The sequence below is a fragment of the Pleurodeles waltl genome, chromosome 9, assembly GCF_031143425.1.
Source record: "Pleurodeles waltl isolate 20211129_DDA chromosome 9, aPleWal1.hap1.20221129, whole genome shotgun sequence".
Taxonomy (NCBI): Eukaryota; Metazoa; Chordata; class Amphibia; order Caudata; family Salamandridae; genus Pleurodeles; species Pleurodeles waltl.
In genome coordinates, this window is record NC_090448.1 from 456,149,227 (window position 1) to 456,173,709 (window position 24,483).

Here is a 24,483-nt window from a genome sequence, read left to right on the forward strand (position 1 = left end):
GGAGATTGCTTTGGTTCTTCTGGAGCAGGATGAAGACAGGCAGTCCTCAGAGCGTGCACACCTTGGAAACTGTTGCAAATTCTGGCTGGAGCTGAAGTTGCAGGTCACAGTAGCCTTCCTGGATACTTTGTTGCAGTTACAGTGGTTCCTGGAGCAGTCTGCGGTCAGAAGCTGATGCCGAGTCTCCTGGAGGAGTCTTGCAAACCGAATCTGAGGCAACACCCAGAGGAGAGACCCTAAATAGCCCTCAGAGGGGGGGATCGGCCACCTACCCAGGTATGCACCTATCAGGAGGAGTCTCTGATGTCACCTGCTGGCATGGGCCACTCAGAGGTCTCCAGAGGGTCCCCACACCTTGGAATCCAATCTGGCTAACGCCAGGGACACACTGGAGGAGTTCTGGGCACCATCCCTGGGGTGGTGATGGACAGGGGCGTGGTCACTCCCCTTTCCTTTGTCCAGTTATGCACCAGAGCAGGGACTGGGGGTCCTTGAACCAGTGTAGACTGGCTTATGCAAGGAGGGCACAGTCTGTGCCCTTCAAAGCATTTCCAGAGGCTCTGGGAGGCTAAGCCTGTAACACCTATTTCCAAAGGGGGAGGGTGTAACACCCTCCTCCCAAAGGAAATGCATTGTTCTGCCTTCCTGGGACTGAGCTTCTCAGTACCCAGGAGGGCAGAAACCTGTCTGTGAGGTGGCAGCAGCTGGGGCTGCAGTGGAAACCTCAGAGAGCTGGTTTGGCAGTACTGGGAGTCCATGGTGGAGGCCCCAGGGTGCATGAGATTGGCCCCCCAATACCAGATTTGGATTGGGAGGGTCAATTCCATGATCTTAGACACCTCACATGGCCATATTCGGGGTTACCATTGTGAAGCTACATATATGTATAGACATATACGTAGTGCGCGCTTATATTGGTATCCCCGCACTTACGAAGTGAGGGAATTGGCCCTGGCCAATATGGGGGCACCTTTGCTAGTGCAAGGGGGCCCTCACACACAGTAACTTTGCACCTAGCCTTCAGTAAATGAATGTTAGACATATAGGAGACTTGTGGTACTTATGTGCAGTGAACATTGCAGTGAAATAGTGTGTGCACTATTTCACTCAGGCTGTGGTGGCAGTCCTGATGAAAAGTTTGTATGTGCTCCTTATGGATGGCAAAAGAAATGCTGCAGCCCATAAGATTCTCCTGGAACCCCAATGCCCTGGGTACCTAGGTACCATACACTAGGGACTTATAAGGGGGGTCCAGTGTGGTAATAAGAATTTGAATATGGAGTCACTTAAGTGCAGTGACAAATTTGGTAAGTAGAGAGAGCATGAGCACTAGAGTTATGGTTAGCAGAACTTCAGTGACACAGTTAAGCATTCTGACAACACACATAGGCCACAAACAATGAGCACTGGGGTCCTGGCTAGCAGGATCCCAGTGAGACAGGCAAAACACACTGATAAACAGGCAGACATTGTGGGTAACATGCCAAGAAAGATGGTACTTTCCTGCAGGCACCACCTTTAAATCTGCAAACCACCTCCTTTTCCAGGTGGCCCCTCCAAGTGGCCCTGTGCCAAGAGACTTTCCAGCTCTGCTGCCGCCGGACTGGGAGCCGCCCGAGTTTCTCCAGCTGGCACAGTGTGCCCACCACCCTCACCGACGATCCTGCAAAAGAAGAGACTGGTATCTCAACTGTGCCATTTTATACACATTTTTACAGGTGGCCTTCCATTGATTCCTATGATGAGTAATTACGCACAGAAAGATTAACTTTATTAGAACTTTGAAAAATCATAACCCCAAAAGTACTTAGCGTACCATAACAATTTTGGTCTTAAGAATTATGTAAAAATCTGAAGTACTTTTATAAATTCTTGTTTCGAGTTATTTACTGAGTGTGTGTGGTGCATGACTGATACTGTGAGTACAACAAATGCTTAGCACATCTCCTGGATTAGCCTAACTGCTCGACCAGCTACCTCAAAAACTGGAGCATTAGGTGATCTGATTTTTGCCTGTGGAAACCAATGTGTTTTTACCTGGAATCCCTACACAGTTTACCCAGTTTTGTACACTACATAGAGGGCCAGCCTCCTACAGTGTGTGCCTCATTTCTTGACCATGTGTGTACAACAAATGCTTTGCACTACCACAAAAGAGAGCATTAGTATCATCTACTTTAGACTGTGTTAAGTCTCTGGGAACCCCTGAAGTTTGTGCACACTTTTATTTCATTGTGACATAGTATATACAGATCCAGCTTCCTACAGTGCCTATATGGGTGATGTGGACGTCACATCCGGTGCGGACGAAACCTTTAGGCTGACTGCAAGGAGAGTGGTTACAACTGGAGTAAGACTGAAAGAAAAGCTCAGGATCGAAGTGGCTGGATAGTCCTGACTGATGGTCCAAGCCCTAGGAGGGGTAGTAGGCATATGTAAGTAAACACTTAGAGCTTTCCTGACACACGATCGAGGACCCCACTCCCCCTACCTGTTGCAATACCACATGGTGGTGGCATTATCAGCAATGTGCACTAACCTCCCCTTGATGGGCGGCAGGAAGGCTTTCAACACCAGACAAATGGCCCACAACTCCAATAGACTGATATGGAGTTATGTTGAAACTGGATACCTGAGCCTGCAGATCTGCACTTCTTCCAGGTGGCTTCCCCAACCCACCAGTGATGCATCAGTCCGCAGCATCGGCTATGGTTGGGAATGGAAAGGAGCTCTGCCGCTGGTTAAGTTGCAGGTGAGCAGCCACCACTACAAATCTAGTGCAGTTGCCCAGTTACCATCTGCAAAGTGTTCTAGGTGCTGGGACCATTGAGAATTCAGATCCTCTGACAAACCCTGCCTATTTCCCCTGGCTATATGGGTCAGCAGGATGCATGAGGCAAACAGGCCACAAAGCCTCAGAGATGCTCTCCCTGAGATCCATGGCCGAGATTGAAACATCATGACCATCATAGCTATAGGCAAGTTCTTCTTGTTTGCATGATTACCCCCACTTTTTGCCTGTCGTCAGTGTGCTTAAACTGTTTTCGCTGTGATCCTGCTAACCAGGCCCCCAGTGATTGTGCTCTCCCCTCTAAATTCAGTTGCTTTGGCACCTTTTACACCCCCCAACTGACAAACTGTTATACCCCTGTGAGTCCTCAATATTTGGTACTTGGGTATCCAGGGAATTGGTACACCAGCGGTCCCCATGGCCACCCATCAGAGTCTATGCAAACTGTGACTGCAGGCTTGCCAATTTCAGCCTGCGTGAAAAGGTGCATGCACCCTTTCACTACTGGTCAATACACCAGGTCACTGTAAGTCACCCCTATGGTAGGCCCTTCCAGCCTTAAGCGCAGGGTGCAAGTACCTGTGGGTGTAAGCTGTGTAATCACCCGTGCTAGAGCAGAGGTGCCCCTATGAACTCCAGTTCCAAATCACTGGACTTCCTAAGTGTGAGGAAGCCCTTTCAGGTATGCACTGGTCACAGGTCACTACCTATGGTCCAGGTACATGATAGTAACTCTAAACTAGGCATGTTTGGTATCAAACACGTCAGAATCATACCCCAATACTGATGCCAGTATTGGTAGCACGATTCCATGTGCTCCTTAGAGGACCCCCCAGTATTGCTCCTACCAGTCTTCCAGGGTCTGCAAGCAGCCCACATTACTGCAGTCCTTCAGGCAGGATTCTGCCCTCCTGCTGCTTGACCAGCTCAAGCAGGTGAAGGCAGACAATGGATTTCCTGTGAGAGAGGGGATGCAACACCCACTCCTTTGGAAATAAGTGTTTCAAGGCCACTTGATTCTGCCATCTTAAAACCAAGGTGGGCAGAGCCCCTTGGGAGCATCTGAATGGTCAGGTCAGGCGATGATGTCAGTGACCCCGTCATATAGGTGGTCACCTTGCAAGGTGACCTAGCCCCTAATTGGACTATTAAGGGACTCCCTTGCCGGTGGGTTCCCAGATTTGGCATGCAAGACTCCACCAGGACTCCTCTGCAACGACCTCTTCTGCTCCTGACCGTTGCTGCACTCCACAGTAACCAAACAAGACTGCAACACCGACACAACCTCTCCTTGCAACATTGTTTCTGCGGCTTCTAACAGCACTTTGCATCATTTCCATGGCTGTGCATCATCTGGGGTGGGCAAGACTTCAGCTGCACCAAAGCAGCAAGAAGGAATCTCCCTTTGAGTGAAGCAGTCACTTCCCTGCATCTGCAGGCACCTAAGGCAACAACGTCTGGCATTTGAGATCTGCTGTCTTCTGGACCTGCGAAGATTCTCCAACAAAGGTGGGGGTCCTGAGGGGACCTCTCTGCCTTCTGTCCAACTTGGGAGAAGGTGAGCTCTTCCCTCATCCTCGAGGAGGGAATCCTGTGCACTGCGACTGTTGCAGCAACCAAGGCTTGTTTCCTCCTGCTCCGAGGAATCTTCAAGCTCCATGCAGCCCCAGCCCCCAGCGAGGGCAGCCTCCAATCTGCTGCTCCATTGACGTGGGACTCCTCTTCAGGTATGCTGCCTGCGCCCCACTGTGACTTGTACCTGTTGCCAGTGGGTTGCTCATGGGGGTTTACACTGCTTCTGCTGGCTCTTCTGTCTTTTTAAGGTCAGTCTGGACTACCCTCCAAGGCTCGAGTTCTGAGGACCTTGCTGGTCCTCTTCAGCTCTGCAAATCTCCAACAGATCCAGTTTAATTCACTTTTGCTTGCTGGTGGTCCTCTTGATAAATGACATTTCCGCAATCCGGCGACTATAGAGGGACAGCTCTTAGGCGGCTTCAGGGACTCCTCTGCAGCTCCTGAACTCCGCAGCTGGACTTAATATACTACTGTCGACCTGGATCTTCACCAACAGAAGGGTGGGCATTGCCTCCTACCCCGCCTGGATACTCTTACGTGGACTGGACTCTGTACCCTTCTTTTACAGGTCCTCTTCATCTGGAATCTACCATTGACTTCTACCGGTCTGGACTTGTTCTTGCATTGTTCCAATTCCAAGTCCCCATGTTAGCCTATGGGACGACCAGGTAACTTACCTCTGCTCTCTTGGTCACTGGGGGTCTTCTAGATACTCACCTCTTGGATTCCATACTCTCTCAGCCCTTGGCCAACTAGTCCATATCCTGTTGTGAGGGAGCCATTCTTGCATTCCACTACTTTAGTATATGGCTTGGTCCCCTATAGGCCCCTTGCTATTTCTAATTTTGTGTGTACTTACCTACAGCAAGGGGGGATTTCCTATAATATTCTAGTTCAGTGTTCCTATAATAAAGTATCTTTATTTTTGCAACACTGTGTGGTTCCTTCCGTGTGTGGTAAGTTACTGTGGTGCTTCAGACTCCTCCTAGGTAAGTCTTGGCTGCTCATCACTGCTACCACAAGAGAGCCCTGGCTTCCTAGACACTAACACTTATGAATAAGGGTTCCATGGACCTGGTATAAGGTGCCAACACCATAGGTGTCCACCACACAACAGGTCAGCCTCCTACAATGTCCTTTACTCACTGCAATTGACAAAAAGCACTGAACTGCAGTGTCCAAGACATCTCCTATAAAAGGAACTCTCTGCAAAGCAGTCAACTCTTTGATGGATGACATCAATTTTGTCATGAGGTTTGTCGTCATCTGGAGGAGGTCAAAGAGTGACTTTGGTGAGCCCATCTTCAACAGCCAGTCGTTGAGGTTTGAAAAAACTAGTATCCCCAACCTCCAATGATGGGCAGCGACCACCACCATCACTTTCGTGAACACCCCAGGAGTGCTGATAAGGTTGAAGGGGAGGACAGAAAATCGAAAAGGCTTTTGGCCAACTACAAACTACAGATAATGCCTGCGGAACTGCAGGACAGGCACATTAAAGTACACGACCTGTAAGTCCAAGCACACTATCCAGACACATATATCTACGTCAGACACAGGCTGGTCAGTTTGAGCACTTTGAATTTGTCTTTCTGAGGAAAGCCATTCAGAGGATGAAGATCTAAAAGAGGACGAAGGCCTCCATCCTCCTTCGTCAATAACCACCCCTACTTCTGAGTGCAGAGCCCTCTCGATGGCCCCTCTTTACAGTAGACATAGCATATTTTGCAGTAAAATGCATAGGTGCTCCCTCCTGGATGATCTGTAGGACTCGTTTGTTGGGTGTGATGGATTGCCACCCTGGTTGAAAACATTGAATCTTGGCTCCCTCAAAGTGGTTGTCCACTGCAAACATCAAAATGAAGGGCCTGGGATGCTAATGCCAAAGGGGACTGGATATGAGAAGACTTGTGCCCCTGATGGCATGCATGTTTGTCTGCTTGATCCCCATCCATGAAAAAATTGGGTTGACTCTGTTGAGGGTGAGGGTCTCTGGAGCGGTGTTTACGTCAACTATCTGCTGTAGCCTTGAAAAGGCCAAATCTGATGGGGAACTGCCTTGTAGGTGGTCAAGGACTTTCCTTAGATGTGTCTAAGGCAGTCACTTTACTCTTCGAATAGGTAGGATCCATCAAAAGGCAACTCCATTATGAATGTCTATTGTGAGGAAACAGGGTGTATAAAATGGTAGTTGTGCGACCTCACTGTGTAATACACCTAGAAACCCGTTAAGGAACAGTAGGTTTTTGTTAAACCTTTAACTCAACCCTGGGTAGATGTCATTCCGAGTAGTCGAGCTTACACAAAAGAACATGTGTAAAGACTTTGAACAGCACCAAAACAATTGGAGAAGGAATATACAAGACACTCAAGAAATCTAACATCAATTTATAAAAGTGGATTACGTTTTTATGTATTATTATTTTTTTTAACACCAAAATGTAAAAGATCCACCAGAGTGTTACAGAGATACAGATTTTTACAAGGTACAATAAAATATGCACATTTTACTTAACTGCGAACAAGCACTGGAAAATTCAGAAAATGTAACACTTTTTTGAGAAAATCTTTGGCTAGGTGCACTGCGTTTACTTAGAGTTACTTTGAACGACCAGCTCTGCTAGGGAACCAGTCAGTGGGACCAGTAAGGCCCTCTAAAACAGTTATTTCAAGAAATGTCTCAGTCTCCAGTCAGCTCAAGTCGCCTTACCTCCTTGCCGTAGACTCCTATGTAAATGGTCCAAATGTAAGGGCTACAGGATCCTGAAGATGCTCGAGGATGCTTTGGATGTGGTATGGTAGAGTGGAGTATCTCAACTACTCCTCAGTCCATGTGCTTGTTGAGGTTGTGCTGGCCACAGGGCTTCCACGTCCCTTTAAGTTCTCTCGGTCCTGCCAGAAGTCCAGTTGCCACTGGGCTACCAGTCGACTAGTGTCGCGCTAACAATGGAATCGTTACTTGACCGGTTACTTGCCTTCTGGGCGAGCACACTGCACTCTGATGACTCCCACAGGTCCAGCAAACACAGGGCAACTTTGAGCGTTGGGCCCTGGTCCTCAGTACTGCAAGGCACCAAGGAGTGTGATGAAAAGATCTGGGTCACCACCGCGCCCCAGCAGGCTTCTTCAGCTGCTGTGACCCTGTGCTGAAACCAAGAGGTCAGCCAACTGACCCTTAGAGTATCCGGCTTTAGCTAGTCTCAGGATTCAATTTCTCGACAAGCAGGGAAGAACAGGCACAGTCTCTTCTCCTTTGCTAGCCACCAGGTTCAGCAGATGTAGTCTTCGTCGAGGCAGCCTCTCTTGGCCAGGTCCTTAGTGCAGCAGGGTAGTCCTCTTCTCAAGTCCAACAAGATCGGAGTTCTGAATGCCAAGGGGGCCTCTTTTAACTCCAGAAAATGCCCTTTAGGGTGGTCGCAGTCACTAGCCAATGGGCTATCAGGTTCCCCCGATCCTGATAACTACTTCCTGAGAAGGGTGGCATCTACCTATCCCAGAAGCCTCGATTCTTCCCGCTCTCAAGATGGCAAAACCCTCTTTCGGTTTGAAGAGCTTGGTAGCTCAACCCTGGGGTGTGGGTACCTGAGGGGTGGAAGCTCACAGAAAAAAAAACAGTCAACTGTCCCGCTGGAACCTGTCTACTTACACGAGAGGGAAGCCCACCCCATGTGTGCTTGCTATTTGCCCCTCAAATACGGCTTCCCCTTTGAAGGTAGACTCTTGGGCCAATACCCAGGATTGCTTCCTGCCGTAGGAGGTAGCAACTCCAGTGGCAGGCCTCTATTGTTACCTCTCCTAGGAGTCATTTACACGTCTCTCCAGAAGGACTGAAGGCTGTCTTGTGTCCAGCCTCATCAAATGGCCACTGGAAAGCTCAGTTAACTGGTTTATAAAAGTTGCATGTGGCAAACAAGTTACATTAATTTTGACTTGGCATGATGTCAGGCATAATGTAAAAAGTTGTTTGACTCCTTGACATATTAACTTTGGTAGTCCATCTCAGAGGTTAGAAAAACGGAGGTGTAATTGTGAAACTGCACTTTCAAATAAGGCTGCCAAACCTCTAGCGCAGTAAAAATGACAATTGCTGGTTTTTACTGCTACGACATGTTAAACACATGTTCTCGTTACTAATGTTACACCCTGTCTTAGGACTCAATAGGCCTGCTGTACGGGTGATGTAAACACATTACATAGGGAGTTTGGGTTATGCCATTTCTATAAATGGCAACGTCTAGCTAGCAGTATAAAACTGCCTTTCCAGTCTGTAGAGGGAGACTGGGAGCCACCTTATTCCACACAGGGTGGCACAACAAGTGCTCCAATCCCTGAGGGATACTCTAACAGGCCACGGGTACCCCTGGTATCATATAGTAGGAACTTACAAGTTAGGCTACACCAAATGGGTATAAGGCAATCAATTGTGTAACTTTTTAAGGGTCACTGCACATACGCTAAGCCCTGATTAGCAGGGCTAAGTCGTTTAATAGCCATTAAGCCAGTTCCTAATAGTCATAATTGAGGTGAGACCTGCAAAAAACACAATTTCCTCACACCTATACATTACCTGAAAAACTTGTGGATAGCATCCACTCATGGCAACATAGCAGCACACCAGTTCCGACACTCACCCCAAGCAATTGTTAGTATCCAGGACAGCACAAATCAGACATCTGGATGCATCCTGGCTGTAGGAGGCTGGCCTGGTTTGCAGTGGGTACCAGGTCCAGTTATCCCTTATTAGCGAAGTTTAGACAGTGTCTAGAAGCCAGGGCAGCTGTGGATGAGCAGCTAAGGATTATCTAGGAGACATGCAAAGCTCCTGCAATATCAATGTAGTCACACAGCAATTACACACATGAAAGAACCAGAGAGTGTTCCAAAAATACAGGTACTTTATTTTAGTGACATAAATACCAAAGTATTATATAGGCAATACTTTGCTAGCAGGTGAGTAAACACACTATTATATACCTTAGTTGTCAGGATAGAGCATTAAAAGTAATAGCAAACAGTACAATATCAATAGACCATAGAGGAAGCCTAAACCATATACAAAAAAATGGAATGCGAATGCTGGACCCCCACCCAGGTAAGTGGAATCTGTAGAGGGGAGCTGGATGAACTAGGAACCCCAAAAAGTAAGTACCAGAGTGACTGCCAGTGATCTGGACAGAAGAGGTAAGTACCTGGTTTTCCCCAAACCCACAGAGAAACTTTGGTAAGGACTGTGCAAGACCCACGCAAGACTGTAAAAAACAGAAGATGGATCTAGACAGAAGAGGACCTGCAGATGAAGAGGACCAAGTCCAGTTCCAGTTGGAATGTCGGTTTGGGGCAGAAGCTACTACCAACCCTTCCGGAGAGGCAGGACCAGGTGGACGTTGAAGAACAGGAATCAGCTATGCAGCACAGGAGCAGAGGAAGAGTTCCGGAGTGGTGCAGTCAATGTTTCATGTCGGAAGAAGAGTTGCAGTCCACCAGTGGTGTGAAAAAACCACCAACAGGCCTTGGCAAAGGCAAAAGTTGCAGAAGATTTGCAGAGTTGCCAAGGACCAGGAAGAAGGAGGGGACTTAATCCAATGAGAGGAGTACCAGGCATCCCCCAGCAAGTAGGAGAGTAAGTAGTCGTGGATGCAACCCCCACAGGCAACCAACAGGCAGCAGACACAGGAGTCACGGTGCGGCCCCCTCAGCACATTAGGAAAGGAGTCCCGCGTCGCTGGAGCAGCAGGCAGGAGACCACTAATCGTTGCAGGAAAGAGTGCTGGAGGTGGGGGCTACATGGAGCCTGAAGATCCCTTGGAAGAAGAGTAACCAATCCTTGGTATCTGCAAGAGTCACTGTGCACAGGGGTACTGCCTGCAAGGAGAGGCAAAGACTCACCACCTCCAAAATCGGACAGCTGGTAGAGGGGACCAAGGGGACCACCCAGCACCACCACCTGTGTTGCAGGATCCACAGAGAGTTGCAGGAGAAAGGATCCACGCGGTCGGTCACTGTCACGGATGAAGTGGAGTGACTCCTTCAATCCACGGGAGATTCCTTCTTGCTTCTTGGTGCAGACTGAAGATTTGCTATCCTCAGAAGATGCACAGCCAAAGAAATGTTGCAGTTGTTGAAAGGAGCCGGAGAAACAATATTGCAGGGCCAAGTTGTCACTGGAGCTGCAGGTTCCTTTGGAGTCCAGTTGTGGTTCCAGTGGCCAGAAGTGGAAGTAAACGTTGCAGTGGAGTCCTGCAGGAATCTTGCACCTCGAATCTGAGGACCCACCCAAGAGGGAAACCGTATATAGCCCTGGAAGGGGGATTGGTCCCCTAGCCAGGTGACCACTTATCAGGAGGGGGCTGTGACATCACTTGCCTGACCTAACTACTCAGATGCTGCGAGAGGTCTCTGCCTACCTTGGTTTCAAGATGGCACAATCAAGTGACCCTCTGGAGGAGCTCTGGGCACCACCCCACGGGGTGGCGATGGACAGTGGAGTGGCTACTCTCCTTTCAATTGTCCAGTTTCATGCCAGAGCAGGGACTGAATGTCCCTGCACCGGTACAGACTGGTTTATGCAAGGAGGGCATCAAATGTGTCCTTCAAAGCATACCAGTGGTTTGGGGAGCATACCCCTCCCAGGTAATGTAACACCTATTTCCAAAGAGGGCAGTGTTGCAACCATCTCCCAAACATCATTCTTTGTTCTGCCTTCCTGGGCGTGAGCTGTTCAAGCAGCAGGAAGGCAGAAACCCGTCTGTACGATGGCGGCAGTTCGGGCTGCCTGGGAAAACCCTGCAAACTGGTGGAGACCCCAGAGTGCATGGAATCATCCAACCAATACTGGCAACAGTATTGGAGTATGATTCTGACATGTCTGATACCAAATATGCCCATATTCGGAGTTACCATAACGTAGCTGGACACAGGTAGTGACCTATGTCCAGTACAAGCGTAAAATGGCGTCCCCGCAATGACGAAGTCCAGAAAATGGAGCTTGAGTTTGTGGGGGGACCTCTGCTCATGCAGGGGTTCCCTCACACACAGTTACCTGCACCCTGCCCTCTGGGCTAGGAGGGCCTACCACAGGAGTGACATAGTGACCTGGTGTTGTGACCTGTAGTGAAACGGTGCATGCACCTTTTCAAGTAGGCTGCAATGGCAGGCATTCAACAAACACGTTTTACATGGGCTCCCATGGGTGACATAATACATGCTGCAGCCCATGGGGAACCACTGGTGCCCCAATGCCCCGGGTACCATATAGTAGGAGCTTATATGGGGGCACCAGCATGCCAAATGTGGGGTGTGTGAAGTCCCAGTAACCAAATGTTAGAGGGAGAGAGCACAGTCAATAGGGTTCTGGTTAGCAGGATCCCAGGGAACACAGTCAAAAACATATCGACATCAGGCAATAAATGGGGGTAACCATGCCCAAAAGAGGGTACTTTCCTACAGGAGAGTACTCCAAAGATGAGGAATGTGTGGTTACGTGGATCCATCAGAATTCACAATCATAATTAAAGTATTGCAGAAGTAGGTTCAAATTGTATTGTAACAAAGGTTCTGACAATTCTGCATCGTCAATCCTAACATTTGTAATGTTTGACTCCTACCTAAATCTGGATATGCGGGTTAAACTGTGAAACTGGACCTCATAGGGATTAGTTGGGCCATGAAGCATAACCTGCAGCGAAAGCAAAAGAAAACAATTAATACAAATTAAATGTACCCAGAAAATAAATCTCACTTTTCATTAGAATTCACTTCCTTCTCTGCTGACAGTGTCCATAGATTTAGCTATGCAAACTTGGTCTTCCTCTTACAACATACTACTCAATTTATTTCTTTAGTGGATTCATGATTTTAACCAAAAGTAAGTGGCATAAGCTGCAGTTCACATGAGTATGCTATTAAAATAATGGAAAAGGACTTATTTCAATACAGAGTAACCCCTCCTTTTCAGAAAGCAATTTTTTATAATGTATTTCCTTTCTTGTCTTTTGTAGTTCTAAGCAGCCTGGTCATTGCAGCAGTTTGTACTTCACATGCCTTAACAAAATTCATTACATAAAATTGAGATGGCATTTCTAACTGAGTCAGCAACCTTCCTTTCAAACATACTGTGTGTGTGGGGGGGAAATCGTTCTCTGGATAACAGACAATTATAAGTGCAATGAAGAACGTGTACAATTTTTCTATAGATCAGAAGTACAACTTACAATTTTGCAAAATAAGTACAAGTTAATCATGAACTGCAGGTCTTTAGTCCCTACAGGAAAATGCCTCATTTGACATGCCCCCCCAACTTTTTTGCATGCTTTCTGGTGTAATTACGACTGAAAGTGCACTGGGTCCCTCCTAAACAGATCCCCAGTGCCAGATCTCTTTTCCTAAAACTGCACAGTCATTTTTCCCAACTGGCAAACCTTTAGTCACCACTGTAAGTCCCTGGTAAATGGTACGCCTTGTACCTAGGAGGAAGGCCCTTTAGGGCTGCAGCACAGATTGTGCCACCCTCTAGGACCCTCTCACCCAAGTGCACCCAGTGTTTCCTCTGCAGACTGGGTGTGTCTGTGCAGACCCCAAATGAAAACAGGACATGGCACACTGCCCAGTTACACTGTATGCAATATATTTAAGTCACCCCTCTGGCAGGCCAGGTGTGACATCCTCTCCCAGGCAGGATGGACATTCAAGGGCGGGGAGCTTCAAAGACCTTGCCGCCTTTGAAATGCGACCCAAGCCTCTCCAAATGGTGGAAGAGTACAACCCCCACTTCGAAGTCCCACTTTTGGTGGCAGGATTGGCGGGAAAGTAGATTAGTAGGAGTGCCCACTTCATGCCAGTCCCACCCGTAGGGTGGACGAGCTTCAGTGGGCACTACTTTTTTTATTCCTCCAGGCCAATAGGGTTAGGGCAATTCCATGTCCCGCAGGTAGTGGTCATAGAAAGGGTATAGTCCCCACAAATATGAGTAGCCCATTGGCTACCACCTGACACTCCCTGTAATGCCACTAATTCAGTATTTAGGTTGCAGCCCAGCGACCTCCAAAGCCTTGGGAAGACTGCCTGCCTTGGAACAACACCAAGGCCTCTTGTGGACAGCGGACCTGTCCAGAAGAAACCATCTTTAAAGAAAAGGAACCCTGCTTGAGGAATCGCGAAACCCAAGGCCCCTGACCCAAGTCTAAGTAGCACACCTGCCTGTGAAGGTCTCCAGGCACTTCCGATCAAAAGTCCACTGTGGGCTGACCCCTGCCGGAGTCGCCAGCGACACCTGCAGCCTAAATCTGAGGGATACCCGACCAGTCTGGTGAGCTGGTTCTGACATCTAAAGACACCCCTTCACCCAGAGCCCCTGGGCCTTGGCGAGCTGAACTGATGGTGTCCCTACGACACCTCACATCTCAACTTACCTGGGCAGCTGTGGATTGACGCTCCCGGCCTCCTGGCCAGAGCCTGCACTCCGTTTCTGGAAGCCATCTCCTTCACTGAAATACATTGGGAGCCCGATACTGTGTTGGCACTCTGCACCCGGATGCCCTTGAGCAGCCGAGGGTGTAAGTTTGGTGCTAATTTCTGGCCCCCCCTTGTACTTACCTCAACACCAGGAGATCGACCGTTGACCCCGCTTCACTCACCTGTGAGCAGCGATGTAGCGGATACCCCCTATCTCCATTAGACAGAATTGCCCCCCCCCCCATGCTGTGTTGGCACTCTGTACCCAGCCGCCTTTGTGGCACTAAGGGTGTAAGTTGGGTGCTGCCTTGTTGGTTCTGCTGCTTGTCTCAACCCCCAGAGACCAACCTCTGACACTGACTGTACTTATCTGGGAACAGCGCATCTTCAGTCCCCCCCCCCCCCCCCCCAGTCTCTATTGACTAACATTGGGCACTGACTCCAACTTCGACCTTGGAACCCAGCCGCCCGTGCCGCTGTGGGTGCAAACTTTGAACTAACCTGAACCTTGACCGGTGCTAGCCTCAAACCCTGATGACAGGGGTTGTAAGTTGTGTACTTACCTGAGAAACTGCAATCCTGTTTTCCTTCCACAGGCTGGTATTGAAGACTCAGAAAATTGCACTGTGTCGATTTTTGAAACTGCAAGTTATTTTTAATTTAAAAACTCTAACCTTGTAACAAAGTTCGTTGGTTCAAAGCATATATATATATATATATATATATATATATATATATATATATATATACAGGGAGTGCAGAATTATTAGGCAAGTTGTATTTTTGAGGATTAATTTTATTATTGAACAACCATGTTCTCAATGAACCCAAAAAACTCATTAATATCAAAGCTGAATATTTTTGGAAGTAGTTTTTAGTTTGTTTTTAGTTTTAGCTATGTTAGGGGGATATCTGTGTGTGCAGGTGACTATTACTGTGCATAATTATTAGGCAACTTAACAAAAAAAAAATATATACCCATTTCAATTATTTATTATTACCAGTGAAACCAATATAACATCTCAACATTCACAAATATACATTTCTGACATTCAAAAACAAAACAAAAACAAATCAGTGACCAATATAGCCACCTTTCTTTGCAAGGACACTCAAAAGCCTGCCATCCATGGATTCTGTCAGTGTTTTGATCTGTTCACCATCAACATTGCGTGCAGCAGCAACCACAGCCTCCCAGACACTGTTCAGAGAGGTGTACTGTTTTCCCTCCTTGTAAATCTCACATTTGATGATGGACCACAGGTTCTCAATGGGGTTCAGATCAGGTGAACAAGGAGGCCATGTCATTAGATTTCCTTCTTTTATACCCTTTCTTGCCAGCCACGCTGTGGAGTACTTGGACGCGTGTGATGGAGCATTGTCCTGCATGAAAATCATGTTTTTCTTGAAGGATGCAGACTTCTTCCTGTACCACTGCTTGAAGAAGGTGTCTTCCAGGAACTGGCAGTAGGACTGGGAGTTGAGCTTGACTCCATCCTCAACCCGAAAAGGCCCCACAAGCTCATCTTTGATGATACCAGCCCAAACCAGTACTCCACCTCCACCTTGCTGGCGTCTGAGTCGGACTGGAGCTCTCTGCCCTTTACCAATCCAGCCACGGGCCCATCCATCTGGCCCATCAAGACTCACTCTCATTTCATCAGTCCATAAAACCTTAGAAAAATCAGTCTTGAGATATTTCTTGGCCCAGTCTTGACGTTTCAGCTTGTGTGTCTTGTTCAGTGGTGGTCGTCTTTCAGCCTTTCTTACCTTGGCCATGTCTCTGAGTATTGCACACCTTGTGCTTTTGGGCACTCCAGTGATGTTGCAGCTCTGAAATATGGCCAAACTGGTGGCAAGTGGCATCGTGGCAGCTGCACGCTTGACTTTTCTCAGTTCATGGGCAGTTATTTTGCGCCTTGGTTTTTCCACACGCTTCTTGCGACCCTGTTGACTATTTTGAATGAAACGCTTGATTGTTCGATGATCACGCTTCAGAAGCTTTGCAATTTTAAGAGTGCTGCATCCCTCTGCAAGATATCTCACTATTTTTTACTTTTCTGAGCCTGTCAAGTCCTTCTTTTGACCCATTTTGCCAAAGGAAAGGAAGTTGCCTAATAATTATGCACACCTGATATAGGGTGTTGATGTCATTAGACCACACCCCTTCTCATTACAGAGATGCACATCACCTAATATGCTTAATTGGTAGTAGGCTTTCGAGCCTATACAGCTAAGAGTAAGACAACATGCATAAAGAGGATGATGTGGTAAAAATACTCATTTGCCTAATAATTCTGCACTCCCTGTATATATATATAAAATCAACTGTTATTTTTCTAAATTAGTCTCAGATTTATTCTTTGAGTGTGTGTTTCATTTATTGCCTCTGTGAATACAACAAATGCTGAACATGACTACTTGATAAGCCTAGCTGCTCACCCACACTACCACAAATAGAGCTGTAGACCTATCTATTTCTGTCTCTGCACATCTTTTGGGATGCACCTGACCCTCTGCACAGTGTATTTCATTTCAGTACACTATATAGAGAGCCAGTGTCCTACAGTCCCTCTTCTCTAGACCCACTAGATGTCAGTCACTGGTTAACAAGTACTTTGGTGATTCATATTAAAAAAAATAAAAACTTTTGGTGTTGATCAAATATGTCATACAACAATATAGTAAGTTATAACAAACTTATGGCAAAGTCTGACAGTGTGGGTTGGAATCCCATCATTTAGTTAAAAAAAAAATATATAGCTTTCAACCACAACTAGTGTAGTGAATCCTAGTTCGTTTTAATGGGATAGCAGGAGTTAGCTTAGCCTCTGGTTTGTAGACTCGTGCCCCCGTCCCCTAGTGACTTTTAACCTACTTAGCTTGCTCTGTCTTAGCCCATTTAATTATTTATTTCTTCTAAGATGGCTGCCTTGTTTAAAGTTAGTCCTCTTGTTATGAGTTACATTATCAGTGTCACCGCGCCAAGGCGTCAAGATCAAGCACCAAAGACAAACAAACAGTAGGTGTTCACACTTAGGGATTTTTCCCTCTCTATACTTTCGAGGGATTGTTGATATTAATTGCCGTCCCAAGCATGCCTGTTATCTATTGTTTAGGAATACACCTACATCAGGGGACCTTGTAGATCTGTATAAATACATCACACTTTAGAAAGATAATCAGAGGGATTCTGACCAGAGGGCATCGCCACCATCATTGATACCGATGCTGCAGTCGTCTTGACGCTGACCCACTCTTCCGTGTCCCTGCGGAGTCTGAGATAGAGACCTCATTCCAAGGTAACGAGGGTTCGAGGCTCCACTCAGGGACACGGCATTGGCAGATTAGGTTTAACAAACCCAGCTCTCCTTTAGGTAGGAGGTTAGGCCTTCTTTATTAGGGTATTAGGACATCTTACATCTCATATATCTTTCCTATGTATTGCACAATGGTGGGGGTCTTCGTAACAATGACTCGTCTTCACAATACTGTTACTTGCTATATTCATTATCCTAATCATTGCAGTCCATGCAACTTATCTCAAATTGCAGTTATGTTAAATAAAAAGCTATTATAACTTTACTGCATCTGTGTCATTGCCTGTGTTTGTATGAGACATAATATATCTGTGAGAAAAGGGTAATCTCCGTTTAACCACGACACTCCCTGAGATATCTCATTTTTTAGTCCATGCGTAAACGACTGCCATAAATCACCTTTTACTATTGTGTTTCTGGTGAGGTGCTGCTAGTGAGCCGGTAAGGTTGGGATAACAGTTGCGACTTGTTGTAGGAAAGATGCAGTCGCCTACAAACAAAAGTACTGTCATCCTTAAACCAGCAGTCTTGCCCAGAGCAAGAGTCCAAACTACGACATGGCGCCACCAACGATGGTGTTTAGGCACTAATTTACGGATACCTTGACTATCACTGTCTCACAGACGACAGGTACCCTAAGTACCATTATACGGAGACGTCCGTGGTCTTTGGGAGAATCCTCCTCAGCTGAACAGGTAACACCTAATTAAGCTGTAGGTTGTTCGAGCTCAAACTCATAAAAAGGAAAATACTTCCCCCATCTGGTGTTCCGTTTCTCTAAACAACTATGGCTAATACCATAGACATTCCTGCAAATGCTAGACATGAACTAACACAACATTTATTAGCGCATGGCCTTACAGACGAGGACGGGGATGTTACTCTGATAATAGAAGCAAATGAAGCATACCAAACAGAAACGTTTTACTGTTGGTCACCTTTCCTGAGGTTGACCAAAGAACGCACACATTTCACACATATGAAGTTGCGAACGTACCCGTACGGTATGAAGCATACCAGTATCATGAAATATCGCTCACATATCAAGAGCCTCAAAACTGGTTTGAAGGCACCCTACCACATGTACTACGAAGAGTGAGGTTAGGCCCCTTAAGTAATGAGGGACCTACCTGGCCTATGTTCGCCACATATACACCTCACGCAGGCATACAGAATATGCAGATAGCGGATTTACGAGTTTTATATAATGAATTAGTGGCATTATATAAACGATTGGCTCAGTTTGTAATGCGAACATTGAACACAACACCAGCGCGTCCAGCACCGCCAGTAGCTGGTGGTTATCAATTGGCTACTGGGATTAATCCACAAACAGTGCATACTATTATGGGTAAAGTGCCCACGGAACGGGAAAAAATACCATTCTGGATAGCCCAGAAAACTAATCCGCGGTTGAAACAGCGGATGGCCGCGTTCTTCCCCCGATAGAGTTTATGATTTAACAATTCAGATAGAGGGAAACGTGAAACGCACTATTAGTGTAATATTTTGGGATGAACTTACTAGTGATATCCTATTGGCCGGGAGAGACTGGCCACCTGAACACGTCCGCAAGCTCCCGCATGGGGAAGATGTCATTTTGCCTTCTTTCTCCGATCTTGTTCCGGAAGCAGCAAAAGAAGCCTATGATGTTGAATGGGCTTTAGCGCAGGCACTTGCACTATATCGTAATCATGTAGGTTGGGACAAGGAGTCTCCTTGTCATATTATTCCTGTTAGGTCTACACCCCAACCGCAGCCACAATACCCTGTTAAACATGAAGCAAAAGCTCCGGTGAAGGAGATACTATCACAACTTGAGTACCAGGGAGTAATTGAGCCCTGTACGTCTGCGATGAATAATCCATTATTCCCTGTTGCAAAGCCAGATCATTCATATAGAATAGTAGTTGATTATAGACACTTAAACAGTCATACACGCACATATGCTATACAAAACTCACACAGCACAGCACTGATAAACAATATAGTGCATAAAAAATATAAAACTACATTGGATGTATCTAATGGATTTTTCTGCCAGAATTTAGCACATGAAAGTAGGGACCTAAATGCATTTTCATTTGGCTCTCAGAAACGCTTTTTTCGTTTACCTCAACGCTATAAAAATAGCCCAGGCCTGTTTTCAGCCCGTGTAACATCAATTTTGCACGAGACTGATTCCGATACATTGTCCTATGTGGATGATATCTATCTCACTGACGACGCCCTCGACATTCATCTTGCGAGGGTCGATCGGATCATTTTGGTATTTGCAGACCTCGGTTATAAATTTAATTTTAAGAAAAGCAAGATAGCCTTTCTTAGTGTATTGTTCCTGGGGTATGAGATATCAAACGAGGGGAAGAGCCTGACCCCGCACTTCCTAGAAAAGTGTGCTCAACTAGAGCCTCCGAACACACTTAAGAAATTACAGTAATTACTGGGTTTTTTTCAATTTTGGCAGAACATACATTCCAGATTATGCAGAACGCATCAAGCCACTTTATGACTTAGTTCAGCCCAATTTTTCTAGCAGACGATGGACGTTTGAACACACACACATCCTTAGGGACATGCAACGGGACATGCTAGAAGCTAAACACTTACACACACGTGACAATAAAACAAACTTGGTCATCAGAATAATTGCTGGTGCCCTTGGATTTACTTATGTCACCTTTAATGAGGATGACACGGTGCCGATAGCATATAAATCACATTTATATTCAAATGCTGAACAACGTTTTGCACCTACAGAAAAGATTCTGACAGCAGTTCAGATGGCCGTCATAAAAGAGAGGCTACTTGCCCAGGGGAAACGCATTACTGTTGTCTCCCCGGTGCCGGCCTTAGAGGCTGTCACTAAAGCGAGCGTTCCGAACGGTAAGGCATTACATCCACGCTGGATTCAATGGGCAACGTCTCTGACCGCCACTGATGTCGATTATGTATTAGATCCAAGACTTCAAATACAAGAATTTCTCCAGTATGAACAAGAGTACCCCGCTCCTCTAAATATCTTGCCACTAGACAGTTATAATACTATCATTTATACTGACGGATCAGCACAACCAGCTTTAGGTACTAAACATCAATACTCGGCAGCTTGCGCAGCCGTGTGCAGAGTGATGGAAGATGGAGTTTTCCACCCTCACAATACCTACACGCAGACCTTAGGGGACTGCACAGCCCAGTTGGCTGAGCTTAAAGCTCTTATTCTAGCGCTCAAACATACTGAGACAGGAAGCCAGACTTTGATAGTCTGTGATTCATATTACTGCGTCCAGTCATACAATGAATATCTCAATCATTGGAAGCTGAACGGGTTTAGGGATTCTAAAGGGAACACCATTAAACACAAAATATTGTGGGGAAGGGTGGCTCATCTAAAGGATAAGCTACCATGTGTCCATGTAGTTCATACATTAGGACACCAACGTGTAAGAACACACGTTGCCGATAATACATTGGCTGATGAAGAGGCCAAAGTATCAGTAGCTATGGCTTCTGTGGCTGCAGTGACTCGTTCTCGGACGAGATTGGATAATGAAATACTGATTACCGTTAAAGCTTCGGCTGCAGGCAAGACCCTTCCGAAAGGATACCCTACAAACTATACTTACCATATCAGTGCACAGAATGTTGCTTATACAACGATTCCTGGGGTTGGAGATCGAGTGATCCCCAATGAAGACCAGAGATTAGAGCTGATTACAGCCGCACATGAGGGTGTCGCTTTTGCACATGCTGGTATACAGGCCACGATAACAATTATACAGCAACGATACTGGTGGCCTGGTCTATGCAGACGAACTAAGCAGTATGTCCTTTGCTGTGACATTTGCCAGCAGATTAAGGGCTCTAATATCAAACGCCCTCCGCAGACATCCCTCTTAGTGTCAGACAAGCCACTTCAGTGTGTGTACTTAGACCATTGTGGTCCCTTACAGCCTGATGGTGCATACAAATACATTTTAGCGGCTGTGGATTCCTGTTCTAGATTCATGTGGGTATGGCCAAAGCGGTCGGCTGACGCCCGGACTGTTATAAAAGATTTGCTGATCTTTATCGGTACATATGTGGTTGCAGCATTCCATTCGGACCAGGGCCCTTAATTTGCCTCTAAGGCATTCAAGGACACCATGGGGACGATGGGTGTTGAACTCCATTACTCCTCACCATACCATCCCGAGGGAAATTCGGTCGTGGAGAGGCGGAATCGTGATCTAAAGCAGTCCTTAACAGCTCGAGTATTAGGTTCAGGCAGCAGTTGGTTACACCACCTATATGGGGTGCAGAGAGCACTGAATAATCTGCCAAGACGGTCCTTGGGGGGGGGGGGCTCTCCAAAGGAGGTTCTCTTTGGGATACCTATGTATGTCCCAGATCTTGATGCCCCTGGTATGGTGGCAGCAGAAACACCATTTGACATAAAAGAACGTCTCACTCTTTTACAGGAGCTTCAACAATTTTGTGATGATAAATCATCTGCAAGTGCTGCCACTTTAGGAATATGGGAATTGGCGAAAACTTCGACTGGCTGGATTCCTAACGTTGGGGATCTGGTTTGTGAGAAGATCGCTGTGAAAAAGGAGTTCGGTCCATCATACAGAGCACCTGTACCAGTCTTGGGAATAAAAGGCACCAGGACTGTCATCTTACCACCAGTGTCTGGTTCTAAATCGAACAGCTTCATCTCCATTGATGAAATCAAATTACACCATGTGGCCGATCCTTCACAGTAGACCATGAGGTCCCTTGGGTGGTTCCCGATCCCCTCTCACTACCCAACAGGACATCCATCTACATGGTAGGATGAACATCACTACTACTGACTATGCAATGATGTCGACTGCTGTTCCAGACACTTCCTTGACCATGGGGAGGGTGGAAAATTAACGTTTGTTGGTTCCAGTCACATCTTCAGTGACCACCCCGCTTCAAGTTTTGGCCGTATTTTACACAAACACTTCCACGACTAATGAAGTTGTCTATCAAGAGCCTTCACGTGCGGTGGATCAGAATACACCGGCTCCTGTGTTTGCAGAGACTACCTCCGGTTATTTTGTTGACATTGATGATTTTTCTTCGGATTCATCCTCTACAGTGATTGACAATATTTCAAAAAGTAGTAAGCTGTATCAATGGCTTAAAAAGACCTATTTGATCTACCCATGGAACTATCTATGGTTCTGTTTGACATTTATTGCATTATTTTTATGGATTGGTTTTGTGACTGTTTTCTTTTTGCTTATAAATGGTCACTATATTCCTGATCGCTCCTCAGTGGAGCCTGTTGATGAAATTTTAACACCACATCATTCTTCACATAAGGTCCGAAGAGATTTGTCCCCTGTAAATATTACAGCAATACCAAGTACTGATGGGATTGTGTGGGACAAAGTTCCATTCAATATATACGGGCCTACAGAGATTATTCAAATACCATACATGTTCAAAATTTCGATGTCTGATGTTATTACACCTAATGTTGTCTCTGATGATTGGGATGTCAAAACAGTTGATTCCATGCTAACTGAAATGAAGGACTATTCCGCTACGACACTAGTGGCATGCTTCATCATGATATATAGCTTGGAGTGATGGCGACAGCGCGGGTAATGTAGTATCCAATGTCAATCATATGAGTCATAATGGGGACACAGCTAGTCCCACATGTCGGGTAACCTGAGAGTGCCAGGGTAGCAGTGAAGATACTACATCATTAGGCCTGTCTTAGTGGCTGAGAGTCTCCGGTTCAGATAAACTTGCCACCACCTCGTTCACTGTCCTGCCAAGGTTTTCCTCCGGCTGGCCCTGTATTGCTATAATTGTAGGGCAGCTCCCTCTGCCAATGGCCAATTCTCCACCTCTGCCTTCCGACAATCTGGTGGGCCGACTGTAGACTTCCAGTTCAGTGCAAAGTCTCTCCAGGGTATTACCAGGGCCAGGTATAAGAATCTATTTCTTGATTTACGAGATGCACTTCTACTATATAAGCCCTGACGTCAAATATCTCCAGTGTGAAGTGCCTGCCTATTTAATGTTCTCTCCAAGTCTGCTGTAGACTTTCTAAAAAAAAAAAAAAAAAAAAAAAAAAAGGGTCATCACTGGGCAGCTCCAGACCATATACACAACAACTTAATCAACCATGGCACACCTGTGGCAGCCAAGGTCAGTGGTGTGCAATGATCAAGTTACTTGCCTTCGGTAGCGCCTTGTCAGGGTAGAGACAAATTCTAGTTTAGGATTCCTTACCTTGGATTCCTCACCTTAGAATTTCACCCAGGGCATCAGTCTGGATCTGGAGATTTTTCTCGAGCAGAAGCCCTGAGCACTGTTAGATGGAGTCAGTCGGCTCTACATCTGTCGCTGGCGTTGTGCGGGCCGGATAGGACGCCATCGGACCTATATAGGTGCCACCCCAGCAAGTTGATGTCACTTTCTTTTGACGACTTTCCACGCCAGAAGCACGGAGGCATGAAAAACACTGACCACCGGTGCGTCAGAACTAGTCCCTTAAACTAGAAATCAGTTAGCAGAGCGGGGAGGATGGAGGGGTTGGTAAGGAATCTAAAATATGTCTCTACCAGATTAGATGTTACCCAAGGGAAGTAACTTGTTAATCTGATAGAGACTACTAGTTGCAGATTCCTTTAACTTAGAATAGCTACCCAAGGTGGGACTGTGAACAAAGATCATACAAGGAAGTCCTGTAGGACCGAACGGGCAAAGTACCTATCCCTTTGGACCTGACTGTCCAGGCAGTAGTGTTTGGTAAACGTGTGCAGTGATGCCCACGTTGCTGCCTGACAGATGCCCAGAACTGGAACTCCGCGTGCTAATGCAGTGGTTGCAACAGTTGCTCTGGTAGAGTGAGTGCGCAGAACCCTCCGGGGAATTGCTTGTTAGCCCATGTGTAGCACGTTTTAAGGCAGAGAACTAACCAGCCAGAGATGGTTATCTTCTGCACTGCCCGACCTTTCTTCACATCCACATACCCAACAAAGAGTATATCATCAACCTGGTACGTTTTGGTATGATCAAGGTAGAACACCAATGCTATTTTTGGATCTAGGCTGCGGAGTTTCTCTTTCTCCTTAGAAGAATGAGGGTGTGTGTAAAAAGGAGGCAAAGTGATGGATTGCCCTAAATTAATAGGTGTGACCACTTTTGGTGTAGGAAAGTACCCTCTTTCTGGCATGGTTACCCCCACTTTTTTGCATGTTGTCAGTATGTTTTGACTGTGTTCACTCAGATCCTGCTAACCAAGACCCCAGTGACTATACTCTCTCCCTTTAAACTTGGTTGCTTAGACCATACACACCCCACATTTGGCATACT

The 24,483-nt window shown here is 46.4% G+C and overlaps 1 protein-coding gene across 1 annotated transcript in view; it reads right to left on the reverse strand.

The window, feature by feature from the left end:
- TDRD9 (tudor domain containing 9) overlaps positions 1-24,483 on the reverse strand; it is a 2,107,755-nt gene that overhangs the window by 304,312 nt on the left and 1,778,960 nt on the right. The window contains exon 31 of the mRNA XM_069207577.1: positions 11,971-12,041. Coding sequence (XP_069063678.1) covers positions 11,971-12,041 — 71 coding nt within the window. The remainder of the gene's footprint in view (positions 1-11,970; positions 12,042-24,483) is intronic.